The following is a 16,297-nucleotide window of genomic DNA, read 5'->3' as shown; positions in this document are numbered from 1 at the left end:
GAAAATGAATCAACCAGAGACTAGATATGTATGAAAGTCATTGCCATGTGTCTTTCAAAATCAGATGAGTGACTCACTTTTATATTAGACATACATACAGTTTTATGTTTACAAATATCTCACATTTAGTAATGAGTATGTTCTTTAAACTTTTTAAATAACAGAGCCTGCCAAGTGATTTTAGGACCCCAGAAATGAATTATTAGATCAGTTTAAATCTAATTTATAAAAGGGGACTTGCGAGTGACATAAAAGATGGAGAGGAGGAGAAATAAAGTACACCAAAAAGAGAAACAGAAATTGTAAACTAATTCATTCCTTCACTGAAAATGTACTTCGATACTCTTTCCCTAACCACAGTTAAACCACAGTTAACCACAACGAAAATGAATGTCACATTTGGAAACCAGCTCTGGACTCAAAGCTAGGGTCGGCAAAGGGTAGCTTAGTTTTTCCCTGAAACAACTAGTGATCATTGTCCCCTTTGGACAAAAACTGAACAGAACATCCATGGAAATCAGAGAACTATTCTTGAATTACAGCATCTTTCTTAATGGAGGAAAACATATAGTCTTGCCTAAGGACCACTTTAGCAAACATTATGAAAGATCAAATGTTTTTTAAGTTATGAAATTAAGTTAAAGTATCCTTTTAAATGTTAAATGACAAATATATGAGTTAGTAGTAGCTTTTATAATTTTTATTTCCATGTACTTCATGTTGGAATTGCCTTCCTCAAACATGTATTTTAAAAATCAACTAAGTGCAGAATTTTATCCTTAAAAGCTTTCGGAAATATATGAATGAAAATGTTTATTCTCTTAATCTCAGGGAATATTTGTACCCTTCAAAGACATTCCTTTGCCACCATTCCTCCGAAGTCTTTCCTTAATTTAGATTTAGGTGCACGTCAAAGAAAGGGTACGTTAAACACTTGACCAATTCTTTAAACAATTCAGAAACAGAGCTAGAAAAGATGTACACTTTCACACGGCTACTGCTCTGTACTTCGTTTGTGTGGTTTCCTTTATTCTTAGACCATAATGCAGTTTCCTGTAGCATTTTGTCAACGTGACACCAGTGATCTGTCTTTACCTGCAGTAGTAAATGTACGAGGGCCTCGTTCTGCTAGGTGTGTGTTTTATGTTTCAGCCGAAGAACTTGAAATGTAGGGAAACTACTTTCTAGCATGAAATCACTGATGTCTTCACTTGATTTAAAGTAATACAGAGTTGCCCATGTTAGGAGGTCAGAGTCATCAACTCTGGGACTAACACAAGGATTCTGTTAGGCAAAGAAATTTTAAGTTAGAATATGTTTTTAATAACAGCAAATCCCTCTGTGAGACACCTTTGCTCAAGACTGATTCTGCATTGACATATAATTTCGTTTTCCCTCTTCTTAATGGTGTTTTTCAAAAAGCAACACAGGGTTCCACAAAAATAAGAATTGAGAACTTAAAGTTTATTGAGTGAGATCATCATGATATCATGCTGATGTTTATATTAAAGGTTATTATTTGTGTCTTTGGAAACAGTAAGATTCTAAAATCTTATCTATGATTTTGGTTCTGCACCTATTCAAATAATATTCTCAGAATCTACAGCATCCTTAGTCCAGTTTAATATCTAATAAATTAACCAAAATAGGTCATATTATGAGAGAAGTACAGTAGTTTTTATAGACATGATTTAAGTTACTCAGTACACTGATTTAAAATTCCTTGAAGATAAGTTTTAAAACAAGAAAAAAAATCATTAAAATGATAATTTAAGGGAAAACGGATTTAACCTAGTCTCTTTTCACATGCTATGTATGACCTAATTTTAAAATAAAACAAAGGGATTAAAATAAGGCTAGATGACAGTTTCTAAGGAAAACATCCACTCGTATACCCCCAAGCACTTGCTTTTTATTTAACCACTTGGCGCCACTTTACTGACTTCCTATAACAGTTACAATTAAGACACCTCCTAATAGAAGCTCTTTCTATATGCACACTCTAAGATAAGCAGGATGTCCATTTCTTTTCTTTTCTTTCTGTTGTTTTGGTGACAATCTTGTGCTGGGTCCCCAAAACCTAATGGCATAGATTTTCTTAGATTAGTAGAAATGTTGGCTTTAAATTCATTTTTCTATTTCTGTGCAATTTAATATTTAAATGGTTCAAATTTCAAATGTACTTTTCCGTGTGAACAACAGCTTTTTAGCTCCCCTTCTGGGCTACTCCCATGTGTTGGGCGACCTCCATTTGGCCCCCAGATCCACTAAGCTTGTCTTCCACTTTGATCCCCAGGGGCAAGTCACTCAGCTCCCTTGCCCTCCCTCCAGCTTTCATCTGGATTCAGCCACGGGTGACGTTGACAAGAGATCAGAGGGCAGGAGGAGAGAAGAGTTGGTGTGTTCGTTCCCCTTGCTTCTTCCCTGTGGGTCCCCGGTTTAACAGCGCTTCTGGGGGCAACACCTCAGGCCCTTGCTAGCTGTCCTTCATCCCTCCAGGCCCTGGGTGGGAACCTGCCTACTAACACTGGCCCTCGGTGCCTTACTATTCCTTGGTTTTCCTCCAGGCCATGTGAATAGTCCCTTCAGTCAATCCTCCAATTCTCCTGGGTGTGTCATCTGTTTCACGTCAGGATCCTGGCTGATATAACCTTGTAGTGAAGTAGGTATTAAAGTTACTGTGTTTTACAACTGGGCTATATTTCTAAATTTCTCTCCCATTTAAAGACTTAGTTGGTATGTGGGAGGTTGCAATGAGGTCAGAGCCTAGTAAACAGTGAGGGTAGAGAATCAGAGGTCCTGAGTATTACATTTCCAGCTCACTGTGGAAATCCAGCCAGCCTTTCAGTCTTTTTGAATTCTAGTTATTCACACAAGTGAGAAATTGTAATAATAATCATATGAGAATTCATTCTTTGTTTTTCTTCACAGTGCTACCTGAAATCTTTTATAAAGTGGCTTATATGTTTCATCTGCGTGGTTCTACTTCTTTTGCAATAGGACATCGTATCCTCGGCTAACTAACTTTACAGAGTCTGTGGCATGGGATGAGGGGCAGTGGGGGAGAGCTGGGGCTTCCTTTTTGGCCACCAGTAACTCACCTGAGATCCTGCAGGCTGTGTGGTTTCTTTTCTCTCCCTTTTGTAAAGTTCTGTGATTCTGTGATTGTGGGATGTGGGAAGAGAATTTTAAAATAGGCTAGCCCTGGGAAGGCAGACGTATGCACTGGCAAGAGGCGCTCGCTTTCAGGTCAGAACCTCTGCTCACCTGTGACAGGTCCTGTGTTTTAAGTTGCTCTAGCCGGTCTGGATGATGCTGGGGGGTGGGGAGAAGGGAGGAGGGAAAGACAGGGAGAGAGATGTCTCTTATTGTAACTCCTGTGGATGTTAACCTATTTCAACTTGGCACTGCCTCTAACGACTAGAACCCTCCTACTTTCTTTGTCTCCACTACTGTCACCTTAATTCAAGCTGCCGTCCTCGCACATCTGGACTGCCGTGTGTTCTCCTAAACGGCCTCTCAGAAACCTCCGTCCCCCTACAATGCTACAGTTCATCCTCCTCTGGGCAGAGCTGAGGGATCTCTTTAAAAGTGTGTCATGTCGCTCTTCTACTCACAGCTGCCGGCATCTCACCGTCAGACTTGGTCCTGTCTTGTCTGGAGACTTAGCAGCGGCCTGGGCCCTCCTCGCTCCTGCGTTTCTGCCAGACTGGCTTTCTCGCTGTTCCTCCAGCACACCTCACCTATTCCCATGTTAGGACTTGTACGCACACTGCCGTCTCTGCTGGACTCTCTCTGTCATCTTCATATTTTTGCCTCTCTTAAAATATTTATTTATTTATTTGTCTGTGTGCACTGGGCCTTAGTTGCGGCACGTGGGTGCCTTAGTTGTGGCACATGGGCTCCTTAGTTGTGGCATGTGAACTCTTAGTTATGACATGCATGTGGAATCTAGTTCCCTGACCAGGGATCACACCCGGGCCCCCTGCATTGGGAGCGTGGAGTCTTATCTTCCCTGCACCACCAGGGAAGTCCCCTAAAATATTTTTTGTATAGACTTGTTGTGTGAAAATCTTTACCTTATTTTCTACTTCTCCCCATTGGAACATTAGTTCTACAAGAGCAGTGCGTATTTCGTTTGTTATTTTCGCCGTGCCTGATACATACAGGCATTCAAGACTTTTTGGAATAAATGAATGTAGTCAGTCCCCCCAGAAATTACCCCCGTAGAAACTATCTGTGATAGAGGCATTGTGTTGTGCTCTTACTGCAGTGCTCTTAGTCAGGAGGCTGTGCAAGATCATACCAAGAGCACAGTTGGCATAAACTCCATCCCTTTCACAGTTGGTTATTGGAATGCATTACAAATTAGGTCTCTATACCATTAGGTCTATATTCCAGTCAGAGAAAGAAATAAAACAATTCCAGTTCAGGTTACTATTTCTGGAAAACCATGACCATCTAGCTGATTTGTCATGGAGAGTCAAAAATGAGTAATTTTTATTTACTAAAGGCATTTAGTACAAATTTTCTTATCTGTCTTATTTTTTACTTGTTTGGTTCACAGTAAAATACTCTTAAATTGTTTTGTCTAAGTAGTTTTGATAGTGAAATCTAAAGGATAACTAGGTTATAAGCTTTTCAACCCTAGTAGTAGCAATGCTACCTATGGAATCATATCCAGTGAGAAAGCTGGCTCCACATGCTTTCCAGCGCCCAGTTCTATTAACATTTTTTTCATAGATTTATGAGATAAGAAATCTTTTTTGAGATAAAGCTTATTACAATATTTAGCCAAAAGAAATAAATACTGATTTTTTGTGTGAATGTAGATTGAATAAAATTGAATTATTTCTATCTTATGAAATAATTATTTGTTAACAAAATAATAATTTTTTCTCATGTTCTATTTCTGTTTAAATGAATTTATCTGCTGAGCAAACAGATAATATACTTGTTGCTTTAGAAGCCCAAATCCAGAAATAAATATTCTTCTTTTAAACCACAAAGTGCTTAGGAAACTACCTCATCAAGAAACCATGGGGTTTCCTGATCATTTTAAAGGATTTGCATCTTCACGTGGCATCTGTTTTGGTGTCACAGGATGGGTACATGTAAGTCTCATGGACGTTTTTAAAGTTATTTAGGATTCCCTGTTAGAGACATGATACCCTTTTGACATGTGTCCTTAATGAAAAGTAAAGTTGTGGAAGATACCATTTAATTAGGCTAATGGGCTAAACGAAATTGGCTGATGGAAAATGAAAGAACCTTACGAATGATTGGCATCAAAGGAACCTGCTTTAGGGAACACCACTAAATCTGAGACTCTGCCCACACGACCGACAGATGCTCTTAATATGCTTTGGGCGTGGCGGGCAGGCTCAGGACCCAGGGAGTACTGTGCCCACAGATGGGGATTGTCTGTGCACCTCCAGGAAATAAGGTGGCCTTGAGCAGCAGTGGAGTCCTCAGACACATTAGAATTTAGGTAGGAGCTGGAATTATGACACCTTCTCACTTGTTATGTGGTTTTGTGTCTTTCTCAATAATTTGCCTTTTATTATTATGTAATTTGCTTTGTAAAAGTTAACGTCAGTAACATTAAAAGCTCTTAATAACTAGTACTTAGTGCCACCAGTAAGTGTAGACTTCATTTAGGGTAACTGCATGTCACTAGACCAGATGCATTAAAATTATAGGGGCTATGTCTGTTTGAATTCTTTTAAGCAATTTTTATCTTTCTCCAAGAGGAAATATTAAACCAAACCATATTTAGAATAAAAAATCAGACCTAGAACACATAGTTGTGAGTGCAAAGCAATTGAAAAGGAAACTCCTTTCAGTTGGGAAGTTGGAGCTTGTAAAGTGTTTGGAGACATCACATTTCTCTGCAGGTGGAGAGATGGGAGAGAATTCTGGAAATCTACATCTACTCTGGCCTTGTCTTAAGCCAGTTATACCTTGAAGACATCATTTCATTTATTTGCACCTCAGATTTTCCCTATATAAAATGAAAGGATTGGGACTTTTTTCTTCAAGGTTTCTTCTCACTCTAAATTTCCAAAATTCCATGAAAATCAAAATCTGGTTTGTGGCAGTAAAATATAGCAGGGGATTTAGATGGTATCAGGGCCGTGCCCACATAATATTTTATTTCAACAGTAACAACCAGACAGCAGGAACACAGGATATACTCTTCGTGGAACTAGGGACAGAAGTGACTGCTGTTCTTACAATTAAAGCTACACTGTTCTTTAATTCTTTATTTTTTTGCCTGTTAGTTGTATCTGCTCTCTAACGCTATCGTTCCCCCACCATGAAGTGATGCCTACTTTAGGCCTCACTCACTCCTGAAGATACAGAAGTCTTTCCAGTTGTTCTTATAAATTTTCAAATGTTGCAGTGACCAGTTTTATATTATTGTGTTCTAGAGACCGTGTCATTGGTTTGATGATGACTGCCTGTGATCTTTGTTCTGTGACAAAGCTGTGGCCAGTAACAAAATTGACAGCAAACGATATATACGCAGAATTCTGGGCTGAGGTATGTCCTTGATTTTTATATGAACATAGATAGTATCAAGAAATGAGAAACAATTGGGAAGAAATTAAATATAAGGATAATTTAGTAACTATCTTAGTTGCTCATGTTGCTAGTTACTTAAAAAAACTATTGTTTAGCATTTATACAGGTATGAAGTAAGAACAGTCATTCTGTTACATCTGACTTGAATATGTGTGTAAATTCTCTGATCTCCACTGAAATATTTCAGGAACTGATTCCCTGAACAGTAGTGCAAGAGTTTTCCTTATTTAATAGCCAATCTTTTGTCATCCATCCAATAAACTGTATTAGGCCATCTCCTTTATGTCAGCCACTGGAAAACGTACTAAGAGGGACCCACAATATCACGGGCTTTATGTGCCTGCAGCTAGAAATTCGAGAGAATAATCACGTTGTACCGTAGAAACTGAGATTATGTAAATATACCAAATGGTCAATTCAGCTGCAAATTATGAGTTCTGTAGAATATGTGGGATGTTAATCCATGAATTCCTGACATGTGAAACAACCATGTGAATTACTTTCATGAATACGTTTTCTAGACTGATTATCCAAATTATCAGAAACATGTGTTTACTCCTTGATTTGCCATGAATAAGTAGAATATAATTCTCTTATTCAAATGAATCCACAAATACTTAGATTCCTGCATATTCAAAGATTATGGAAAAAAAACTGTAAAGTGTTTGTGCACCTCATTTGTTCTGAAGAAGTAAAAGTAAATTTGGAGGACAAAAAGTTCGGTAGTTGATGGTTCAAACCATAAATCTCATGCATGTAGAAGAGTGGATGTAAAAAGTAAAAAACAGTAAATCATTCAGCTAACAATTAGTAGAAATAGTCTATAATGTTGATCTGTCTTATAATTGTAAAGCCGAAGAATTTTTTTGGGGTGAGGACCACGGGCATTGAGTTGAATATACTCATGGTGTTATTTCTGAAATACACAACGCATACATTGTGTAGGCATCCTCTTGCATGTTTTTTTTTCTTTATTTTATTGTGTGTGTGTCAAAATCTAGTTACTGTCAGACTCAGGAAGATTGTTTTTAGATGTACATGTCTGAGCTGTAATGTTTGACTTTATTATCACAGTCAACTTAATTTGCATGTGTGTCTAAAAGTAGTAACCTAGAATTAATTCTATAAATACCACATAAGAAAACTTGTCTGAAGCTAGCTTATTGTTTTGCAAATACTTTTATTTATTTAACTATGACATACTTCATACCATAACAATTATATTTGGATTCTAGAATACGAATCGAAATGTGAGAGACGTGTAGACTTTTTCCTTTCTATTGCCCATTGGTTTAACAGCCCACAGGGAGCGATTAGCTGCCCGAATGCTCATAAATGACGTCTGCAGGGAGCTCGTAGTCCGGGGGTGGAAACAGAAATGTAATCACCCAGTCTTGACAGTTGATCGTTCATGAAGTCCACGCTTCTCACCTCGGCCCCGCACTCTCTCCCACTTCTTCAGAGCTTCACCAGATTCCGCCTGGGTTACTGCAACATCTAACTGGGTTCCTTGCCTTTATCTTTTAAAATCAGTGTAACAGTGATTAAGAGTATAGTCTCTGGTGTCATGTTGCTTGAGATGAAATCCTTGCCTTAGTACTGAGACTGAGCCCTCAGGCCAGTTCTCTGACTCATCTCTGTGCTTCGGTGACCACACTTGCAGGTTCAGGACGACTTTAATTCTGTTTATGTCAGTACCACACCTCCCATCTTCCATCTCTCCACGCTGACATGACAAAGATGAAAATCACGCGCTTGATGCAGCAAGCCCTCTGCCTCTCCAGGCTCTCCCACCTTTCAACCCCTGTGTCCTCTGGGTCCCTGACCGTGCTGTGCAGTTTCATCTGCCTGGGGCTCCCTCCCTCACCCCTGCAGCCCCTCCCCACTGAGCCCCAGACACCCCTGTGCTCCTGCACACACGGTCCATGGTGTCCCATTGTTTTCCTCGCCAGCATCAATCCTTATTCGGGTACATATTCAAATCACTGCTTATTTTAAATCTTTTTGTATGTTGGGCTTGTGACATCCTTGAGCAAGGGGCCTAGTTATTTTCATTCACTGAGGACAGAAAAGAAAAAAAAAGCTTGAGAACTACTGCTGTTCATATTTAAAGCAACAACACCAGAGCAAACTCTATACTTCAAGTGACTTTAAGTAGTCAAAGCAAGTGTCTTCATCCTGTACACAAACATTCTTAACAAGGGTTATAGTAAGTTGTCTCTAGACCTTATCTTAGCAAATTCAGGGTGGTTTTAGTTGTTCTGTGCTTTGGATTTCTGAAAACAAGCATAATTAAAATAAAATAATAAAATAATTAAGAAATGTGAGGGAAGAGTGTGAGGTATTCAGTAAAAATTTTAACAATCTTTAACCTTAAAAAATAAATAAAAACAGTAAGATAATTTTTAAAATCTATAAAACGGGGATAATAATATCTAACTCATAGTATTTCATGAAGATTAAGTGAAATAATAATACAAGTTGCCTAGACCAGAGCCTGCGATACCATACATCTTTAATAAACATCTATAATTTTTAACCTTTATGCTGATGTCTAGCCAGTTATACTGTATCTTTACTGACATGTTTTAGTAGACTATTGTTTATTAATGATGTATCAATATTCCTCTTTAAAGCCTAGCTTCACCCGGTGCTTTGCATGTGAAAAATCATCTGAAGAAGTGAGATAAAGACCTTGAGGTTATTGCACATTTTGTTCTCGTGTTCCTCCTCACACATTTATCTCCTCTTATTTCTAACTAACTTTCACTAACTTCTACACAATGAAACCAGAAGAGATGGCTAGGTTTCTGGTAATTCAGTTCAGGAGAGGAATATCAGGATAAAAACCTGCAATAATACATTACATTTTTTTTATTCTGACATTTGTTTGGGTCATTAAGCAGCAACATTATTCATTTTGAAGAAAATTAATGAAAAAAGGGAACAACTCATTAATACCAAAGTTTTATAACAGTTTATTAAATTGAGAGAGCCTTGTTTTCCCCTGTTTCTCCCAGGGTGATGAAATGAAGAAGCTGGGAATACAGCCTATTCCCATGATGGATAGAGACAAGAAGGACGAAGTCCCACAAGGCCAGGTATGAATTGTGTTGTAAAGTCCAATCGTTTACAGTGGCTATAACAGCAGATATGAATAAAAAGCATATGCAGTCTTATAGGACCTGGAACCACCTGAAATCTCCATTTAGACAGACTTGGAGGATAGTAAGACCATGAATGGGAAATCCTAGTTGGACTTAAAGGATTCACAGCTAGCCTTGTCATCTAAGGATGAAATTGCAGTCAATTGCAGGCTTTCTTTTCTTACTTGAAATAGAGGGGATGGATGCATTTGAATTGTTGATATTTTTAGCAAGCAGAAAATATTTTGTCATCAACAAAGATATTTTTTGGAGAATAACATTATAGATTTTGATTAGGTCCACTTTTCCTAACAACTAATGCATATATTTTAGTACATTTTGAGTTTTGTCTTACCATAAACTGGCACTAATTATTCTCTTTTCAGGTCTTACTACATAATTTATGTTAATTTTTGATGTTTCGAGAGCTCTTGTGCCTTGTTAGTTTTGCATGTGTGCGTGTGTGGTGTGATATATTCCTTTTATTATGGTCTTTTTAAACTCTCAATCTTCTAACATCATAATAAGGATGTTAGTTGTGGACAAATAAATATAATATAAAATTCAGTTTAGAAAACATTTTAGAAAATTCACAAGATGAAGGTTTTGGATAAGTTCTCAAATTTTCCTACTTAGTTATTTAAAGTTAAGTTATTAACTCTTAATACAAAAGTTTAAGCTTGTCCACAGCTCTTGGAGGGCACAGCCCAGCAAGAAGTGGCATGATTTTCTCACCATCATTGCTCTGGGGAGCAGTTTACTTGTTCATATCCTTAACCAGTTCTTCTAGCAGGAGGCTCACTTTCCTTCTCTGCTGACTGTATACTGACATGCCTACCATGCATGTTGCAGGTGGACTTTGCAGTTTAGTTTTATTTTAACATTGTTTGTGGAACTTTCCCGTATAGGTAATCACAGTGATTATTCTTTCCTGTCTTGTGCCTGCTTTTCATGTCACATTGTAAAAGTCCTGTCCCACCCTGAGATTATATAAACATTTGTCTATATTTTCTTCAGTTATTTTTTTTATTTCATCACTTTATATTTAATTTGTTAATTCATTTGGAATTTATCTTGTTATATGGATAAGATAGGGAGTTGATGATGTTAGCTTTTCCTTGTAAATAGTTGAGCAGTCATCCCAATAGGGTACATAAGACTACTGAAGATGTTGTCAGGGAATGAACTTTGTTCTCATGTTATTTCATTAAGAGTAGTATGTTTCTGCCAAAATTCCAGATCCATTTATAGTATTAGAGAATTTTAAATAAAATATTTCTGTGATCAGCTAGTATTTTACCAAATATATTGCTTCTGACTTGAGATTACTATGAAATTATTCTTTGCCATAAAAATAAAAGACTCTACTTCCCAATAATTAGTCTCTCTCTCGAGACCTTCTGCTTCATGGCATCTGCAAAATATTGACATAAGAAAGTCTGTGCATGAACTGTAAAGTTAAAAATGAAAATGCATTTATTCTAGCAAGGTGACTATGATGATAGACTTTACAACAGGAGAAAGCAGAAAGGAACCAAGTAGATTTGACTCTTCTATATTCCTTGGTGTGTCTCACCAAAATTCAGTTAAGAAACTGGTAAGTCATGGCTTGCCCGTCACTTTATCTAAGGAGCCAGTTTTATCTTGTACATGTTGTCAACCATTAGGGCAGTTATTTGTAGCCAGACAGTCTGTGTTCTCTGGTTAATCATCCAGCAGCTCTTTTCCATGTGGCCTTCAAAGGCCAGTCGGGGCCAGCATCACTTATGTGCACAGTGGCCCAGAATAATTCCTAATAAAATCTTTAATATATTTTTTTAAAGTATCACAGATTAAAAACTTTAAATTCTGACATATTGAGAGAGCTCTTACCTGAGAGTGCTATGATAAAGTCAGTGAGATTTGTCGTAGGTCAAAAAAAGGGAGGGAGGAGATGAAGAAAATTTCAGTAAACCAAATGAGGTACCAAAGCTAAGAGTAACAAACAAGACACCCAACAGTGGGTGATTCCTGAATATTAAGTTGGTGAAGAATCCCCCATGTAGAAGAATAGCAGATTTGACTTTGAGATGCTTAATACTTAAAGTACTAAATTTAACCAGAGATAAAAATAGGACCTGAGTTATAACTAATCTATAAATAGAATCCCATTGAATATTGTACTTGGGTTTTAGATTAACTTCTTTTTATGTTTTAAATTTTTATGTTTTATTTTGTGAATGTATTTTAATGAATTTTTAACTGTAATCTGCAGTAGTGTTCCTTGAGCCAAAGATTACTTAGCAAAACCGGAACATTTCGTTTTTTAGGTAGGCTTGAGGAGTAGAAAATTCACTTGAGGAATATAGTGTTACTAGAATTGCTAATGTGCAATTGTGTTTCTTGTCCGTGGTTTTTGCGCTGAGGCAGCTTGGATTCTACAATGCCGTGGCCATTCCCTGCTACACCACTCTCACCCAGATCTTCCCGCCCACAGAGCCTCTCCTGAAAGCCTGCAGGTATGCACAGTAGTTCAACCTGTGATGCTATTTTTTAAAAGGTAAGAATGTATAGGGTTTTATCTCCAAGTATATGTGTCTTCACTACAGTTTACAATAAATGGGCTGTGTGTTTGCCTATGTAACAAGTATACATCAAGAGTATTTATTCATAAAGTTTTGAAGTTTTGTTTGTTTGTTCGTTCTTATCACTCAGAGATCCCTGCCCAATGCTGTTTTGAAGAAGACAATAATATCTTTTCTGGGCTGCTGGTTTGGAAAGGCACCCAGTTTAAATCACACAGTTTATCGTTTGAATGGAAGAGATGGAATCTTGAATGGCATCTTCTTTAAGTTTCATTTTCTTCCCAGAAGAAATGCAAGCCATCAACAGTTGATCTGTTCTAGTTCAGATTTCTCTGTGTCCTCTCATCATCTTTTTGGAGGGCTAAACTCTGCTAAGAACGTTGGAAATTTTTTAAGATTTTCATCTTACTTTGAAAGGAAATTCCTTTGGGGAAGGCGAACGGTGTTGAACAACGGCTGTGTGAGTTGATTCTCTGCAGGGGAATTGGTTTCGACACGATTTTTCTAACCACCCAGCCAGAACTACACTGAGGGGCTGGAGTAGATGCACCTTTGAGGGGAGAACAGACATGTGACGAGATATTTGTAAACAAAATCCGAGGATTTAGCGTGCTCCCATTCTCTGCTGTGGAAACTTATCTGATGAGCTCATTCTTTAAGGAAAACAAACTAACAAGCAAGAAAATTTTTAAAAGATCCTGCTTTTTCCTATTTAAGTGATTCTCTTTCTTCTCTGCTCCTGTGGAGATGAACAGAACATCCCAGTGTATTTTGTTGCACCATCACTGACCTTAATCAGTAGCTAGTTTCTGAAAATATTATCTTATTCCCTAAGGGCTCAGCCATGTGGACAGTTTGGAGTGTGAGTGAGTATTCATTCTTGATAGAGTCAGGTTGGAAAAATGAATGTCCCACCAAAGCAAAAAGAGAATATCAATTGAAATCCAAGCAGCATGTTGTAAAAAAAAAAAAAAAAAAAAAAAAATAGATGCAGGCATTACTCAGAAGTTCTTTTTGTCCAAAAATTCTCTGTATTTGCACTAAATATTTAGAACCAGCAGAATGAACGCTTGCTATTATTATCAAGCTCTGGGATTGTTATTCAGCTGTCTCAGCAGTTTTGATGCCTTCTTGCTACTGTGGACTTGGCTAAACCGCATAATCCCTTAAAGGCCATTTCAATATGATTAAAACTTGAAAAATTCATCATGTATCATTGTATCCAAGGAAACACAACAAAGTTAGTGGGTGTTTTTTTTTTCCCAATATATCAAAAAATCTCTTCAGGTTCTGGGAAAATGATACCTGATGACATAGGACAAAAGCTAAAGCGTTACATTTTTCAGGTTATATTTTAGGGGTTTCTTTTGTCCAAAGGTATCTTAGCAGGTCTGCTTTGCATGAACTTTGTGTTTGCTAATGCTAAGGTTCCCTTCTGATTTTGACTTTGCGTGTGAGAAAGCAAGGTGCAAAGTGGAGAATGTTGATGAGGCCTCTGCGAGGTTAGCTGGGCCAGCAGGGTGGCGGTCAGGCAGAGGGAGTTCTCACACCATCGGTGGAGAGGAGGAGGCTGCAACCCTTGAGCTGCAGATACTGAGAGGGGAAGACAGGAGGTGGGGGAGTGCGGCTGTGTTTGAGACTAGAGGCCACCGGAGCACAAATACAACCTCGTAATGAGGAAATTTCAAAAGTTTGTAGCAGGTGTAACTTATGGTGCCTTTCTAATACATGACACGGTGTTCAAAATAAGACTTCTCCCCGGTCTCGTGTGTGGGGTGAAGGGGATGGAGCCGCCCTGGGGGGACACACACTTCCCCCCATGGGGTGGGAAGACCTGGCCGGAGGTGTCATTGGTGGATGAACTTGCGGCTCCAGGCCCCCTCCCACCCTTTCCTCCCATCCCGCGTGTCCTCGGTGGTCACCCGTCAGCTCAGTCCCCTTTCCAGTGAATCCCAGCTAAGAAACGAGCTGGTGGGATGGGGCTTTGGTGGTTGAGGCTCCTCTGAGGAGACTGAGCTGTGGTGCCGAGTCGGGGGACAGGCTGGGAGCCTGCAAGCTGGTTATAATCAAGGTCACCAGAGTCAAAACGACACCCAAAAGCCATCAGGCTGAGTTATGCCACAGGATGGTGCGGATAATTGTTGGGACAGAGTCCAGAAATTCTCTCTGAAACAGCCCCTGTTGCTGTATCTCTTATTCCAGGAATAACCTGAGCCAGTGGGAGAAGGTGATTCGAGGGGAGGAGAGTGCCGTGTGGATCTCGAACCCGCCGGCGGCCCAGGGGACCTCGGAGAAGCTGCCCGTGAAGATCGATGACTGATGTCCGCCCCTGAGCCCTCCCACCTGAAGACGTTCATCTTGCTTCTTTGACTTTTCTTCCTTTTATTTTTGTGGGGGGAACCTACACCTGGTAACTGGGATGCAGACCTCTTCAAGAAGGTACCATCAAGTAAACACATCCAGCAGACGTCTCCCTGCCAGCCTCCTCTGTACTGTGTCACAGACGGTGATCAGCCAGGACCAGAAATCCGCAGCCCCAGTGACTCCTTGTGAACTGGCCTTTTCTAATGGGCTAATAGAGCTGAGGCCTTAATGGAAACGGAGAATTATTCGGAAGGGGTACTTTTCCACTGTATCTTTCCAGTGAGGGTTAAAACGGTACTATTAGGATATTGTACTTTGACTTTCACACCAGTGTTGCTTTGATGTTGTTGGTTATAAATAGGAACTTTTACATGTTACTCTTGTGGATGTTCATGTGTGACCTACTTGTAATTAGCGTGAATCATAGCAGACAGCCTCAGACACGTGGCATCGAGGTTACAGAGTAAGAAACGCCTTTCTGCAATCAGTGTGGGAAAATCGATTCTTCTTCAGAGCCTCATGAATTAAAAGTTAGGTGGACTTAAAGCATATTCTGTAAGCTTATACTAAAGAGCTTAGATGAATAAATTTAACACTAAAGGAAGCAGATTTTCTATCCTCTTGAAACGAGATGCAGGTATACATCATACTAAATCTCAGAAATCCAAGTATCAATTCAAAAAATGTCAGAGAATATTTTTTCTTTATTTTTTTCTTTATTGTAGTCTTCTTGGCAAATTTCCTAAACCCTTTACATAAAGAACAAAATAAAAGCAAGGCATACAATTTTTTTTCAACAGACAATTCTTACGGATGTAAAACGTGGATTTTTAACAATGATTCTTTTGTGTTTTCACTTGATGTCATTGCAAAATCTTAAACTCACATTCAAAGTGAAAGGGTTGTTCTACAAATTATTTAATTACAAGACCATACATTTCTCCTAATATCAATTAAACCATAACGTTTAAGCCTCCGGGAGTCTTCACTGCGAGCCGCTCATTCATCTCCTGTTTGTACTCCCCTCGTGCTCGCACTCTGCATGGTCTTTTGTAAGCTCTCTGCCCTCGGCAGCTGCATTGGGGCCCATCTCTGTTCTCTTTGCTCTGCTCAAGATTGAATATCTACAGAGACACCTGCGTCTGCATAGCCTCTCCTGTATCAGTTTTGATAGGCTCATATTACTCTACAATGTAAATGTTTTGAAAAAATATGCAAAAGTAATAGTCTGGACCCCCTCCTACAAGGATTACAAACCAGTCACTTCTGGTGCATATTAATGCTTTAAAGATTTTTAGCACAATGACATGGTAACCTCCGAAGCTGTGCTAGTCCCGACCTGAAGGAATTAGAGTCTCAGAAGTGCTAGGCTGAGCCGTAACAAATGGCTTATCCATGATTCTCAAAGCAGGAAACTGGAATAGTACTTTCAACAAAATAACTTTTGAAAAATATTCTTCTACATATCCAATACTATACACATTGTTTTTCATATGAGCTTGGTTTTTGCAAAAATGATGAAATCAGGTGTTTCTATAATATGGTTTATTTGTGTTGCAGCAGAGTTAGCTATACATAAACATAGTTCTTATTTTAAAATTACCACTGCGTGTTCAGTTTCCTTATGGGCTTCTG

The 16,297-nt window shown here is 38.7% G+C and overlaps 1 protein-coding gene across 1 annotated transcript in view; it reads left to right on the top strand.

Annotated features, from left to right (window-relative positions):
• The window catches only part of PDE10A (phosphodiesterase 10A), a gene marked incomplete at both ends in the record, with an annotated part of 588,101 nt that extends 573,483 nt beyond the window's left edge, over window positions 1-14,618 (top strand). The window contains 4 exons of the mRNA XM_079716917.1: window positions 6,435-6,546; window positions 9,609-9,689; window positions 12,144-12,232; window positions 14,501-14,618. Coding sequence (XP_079573043.1) covers window positions 6,435-6,546; window positions 9,609-9,689; window positions 12,144-12,232; window positions 14,501-14,618 — 400 coding nt within the window. The remainder of the gene's footprint in view (window positions 1-6,434; window positions 6,547-9,608; window positions 9,690-12,143; window positions 12,233-14,500) is intronic.
• Window positions 14,619-16,297: the final 1,679 nt, after the last annotated feature.

The sequence above is a fragment of the Hyperoodon ampullatus genome (assembly GCF_949752795.1).
Source record: "Hyperoodon ampullatus genome assembly, chromosome: 12".
NCBI classification, from domain to species: Eukaryota; Metazoa; Chordata; class Mammalia; order Artiodactyla; family Ziphiidae; genus Hyperoodon; species Hyperoodon ampullatus.
This window is presented reverse-complemented; position numbering and strand designations above follow the sequence as displayed.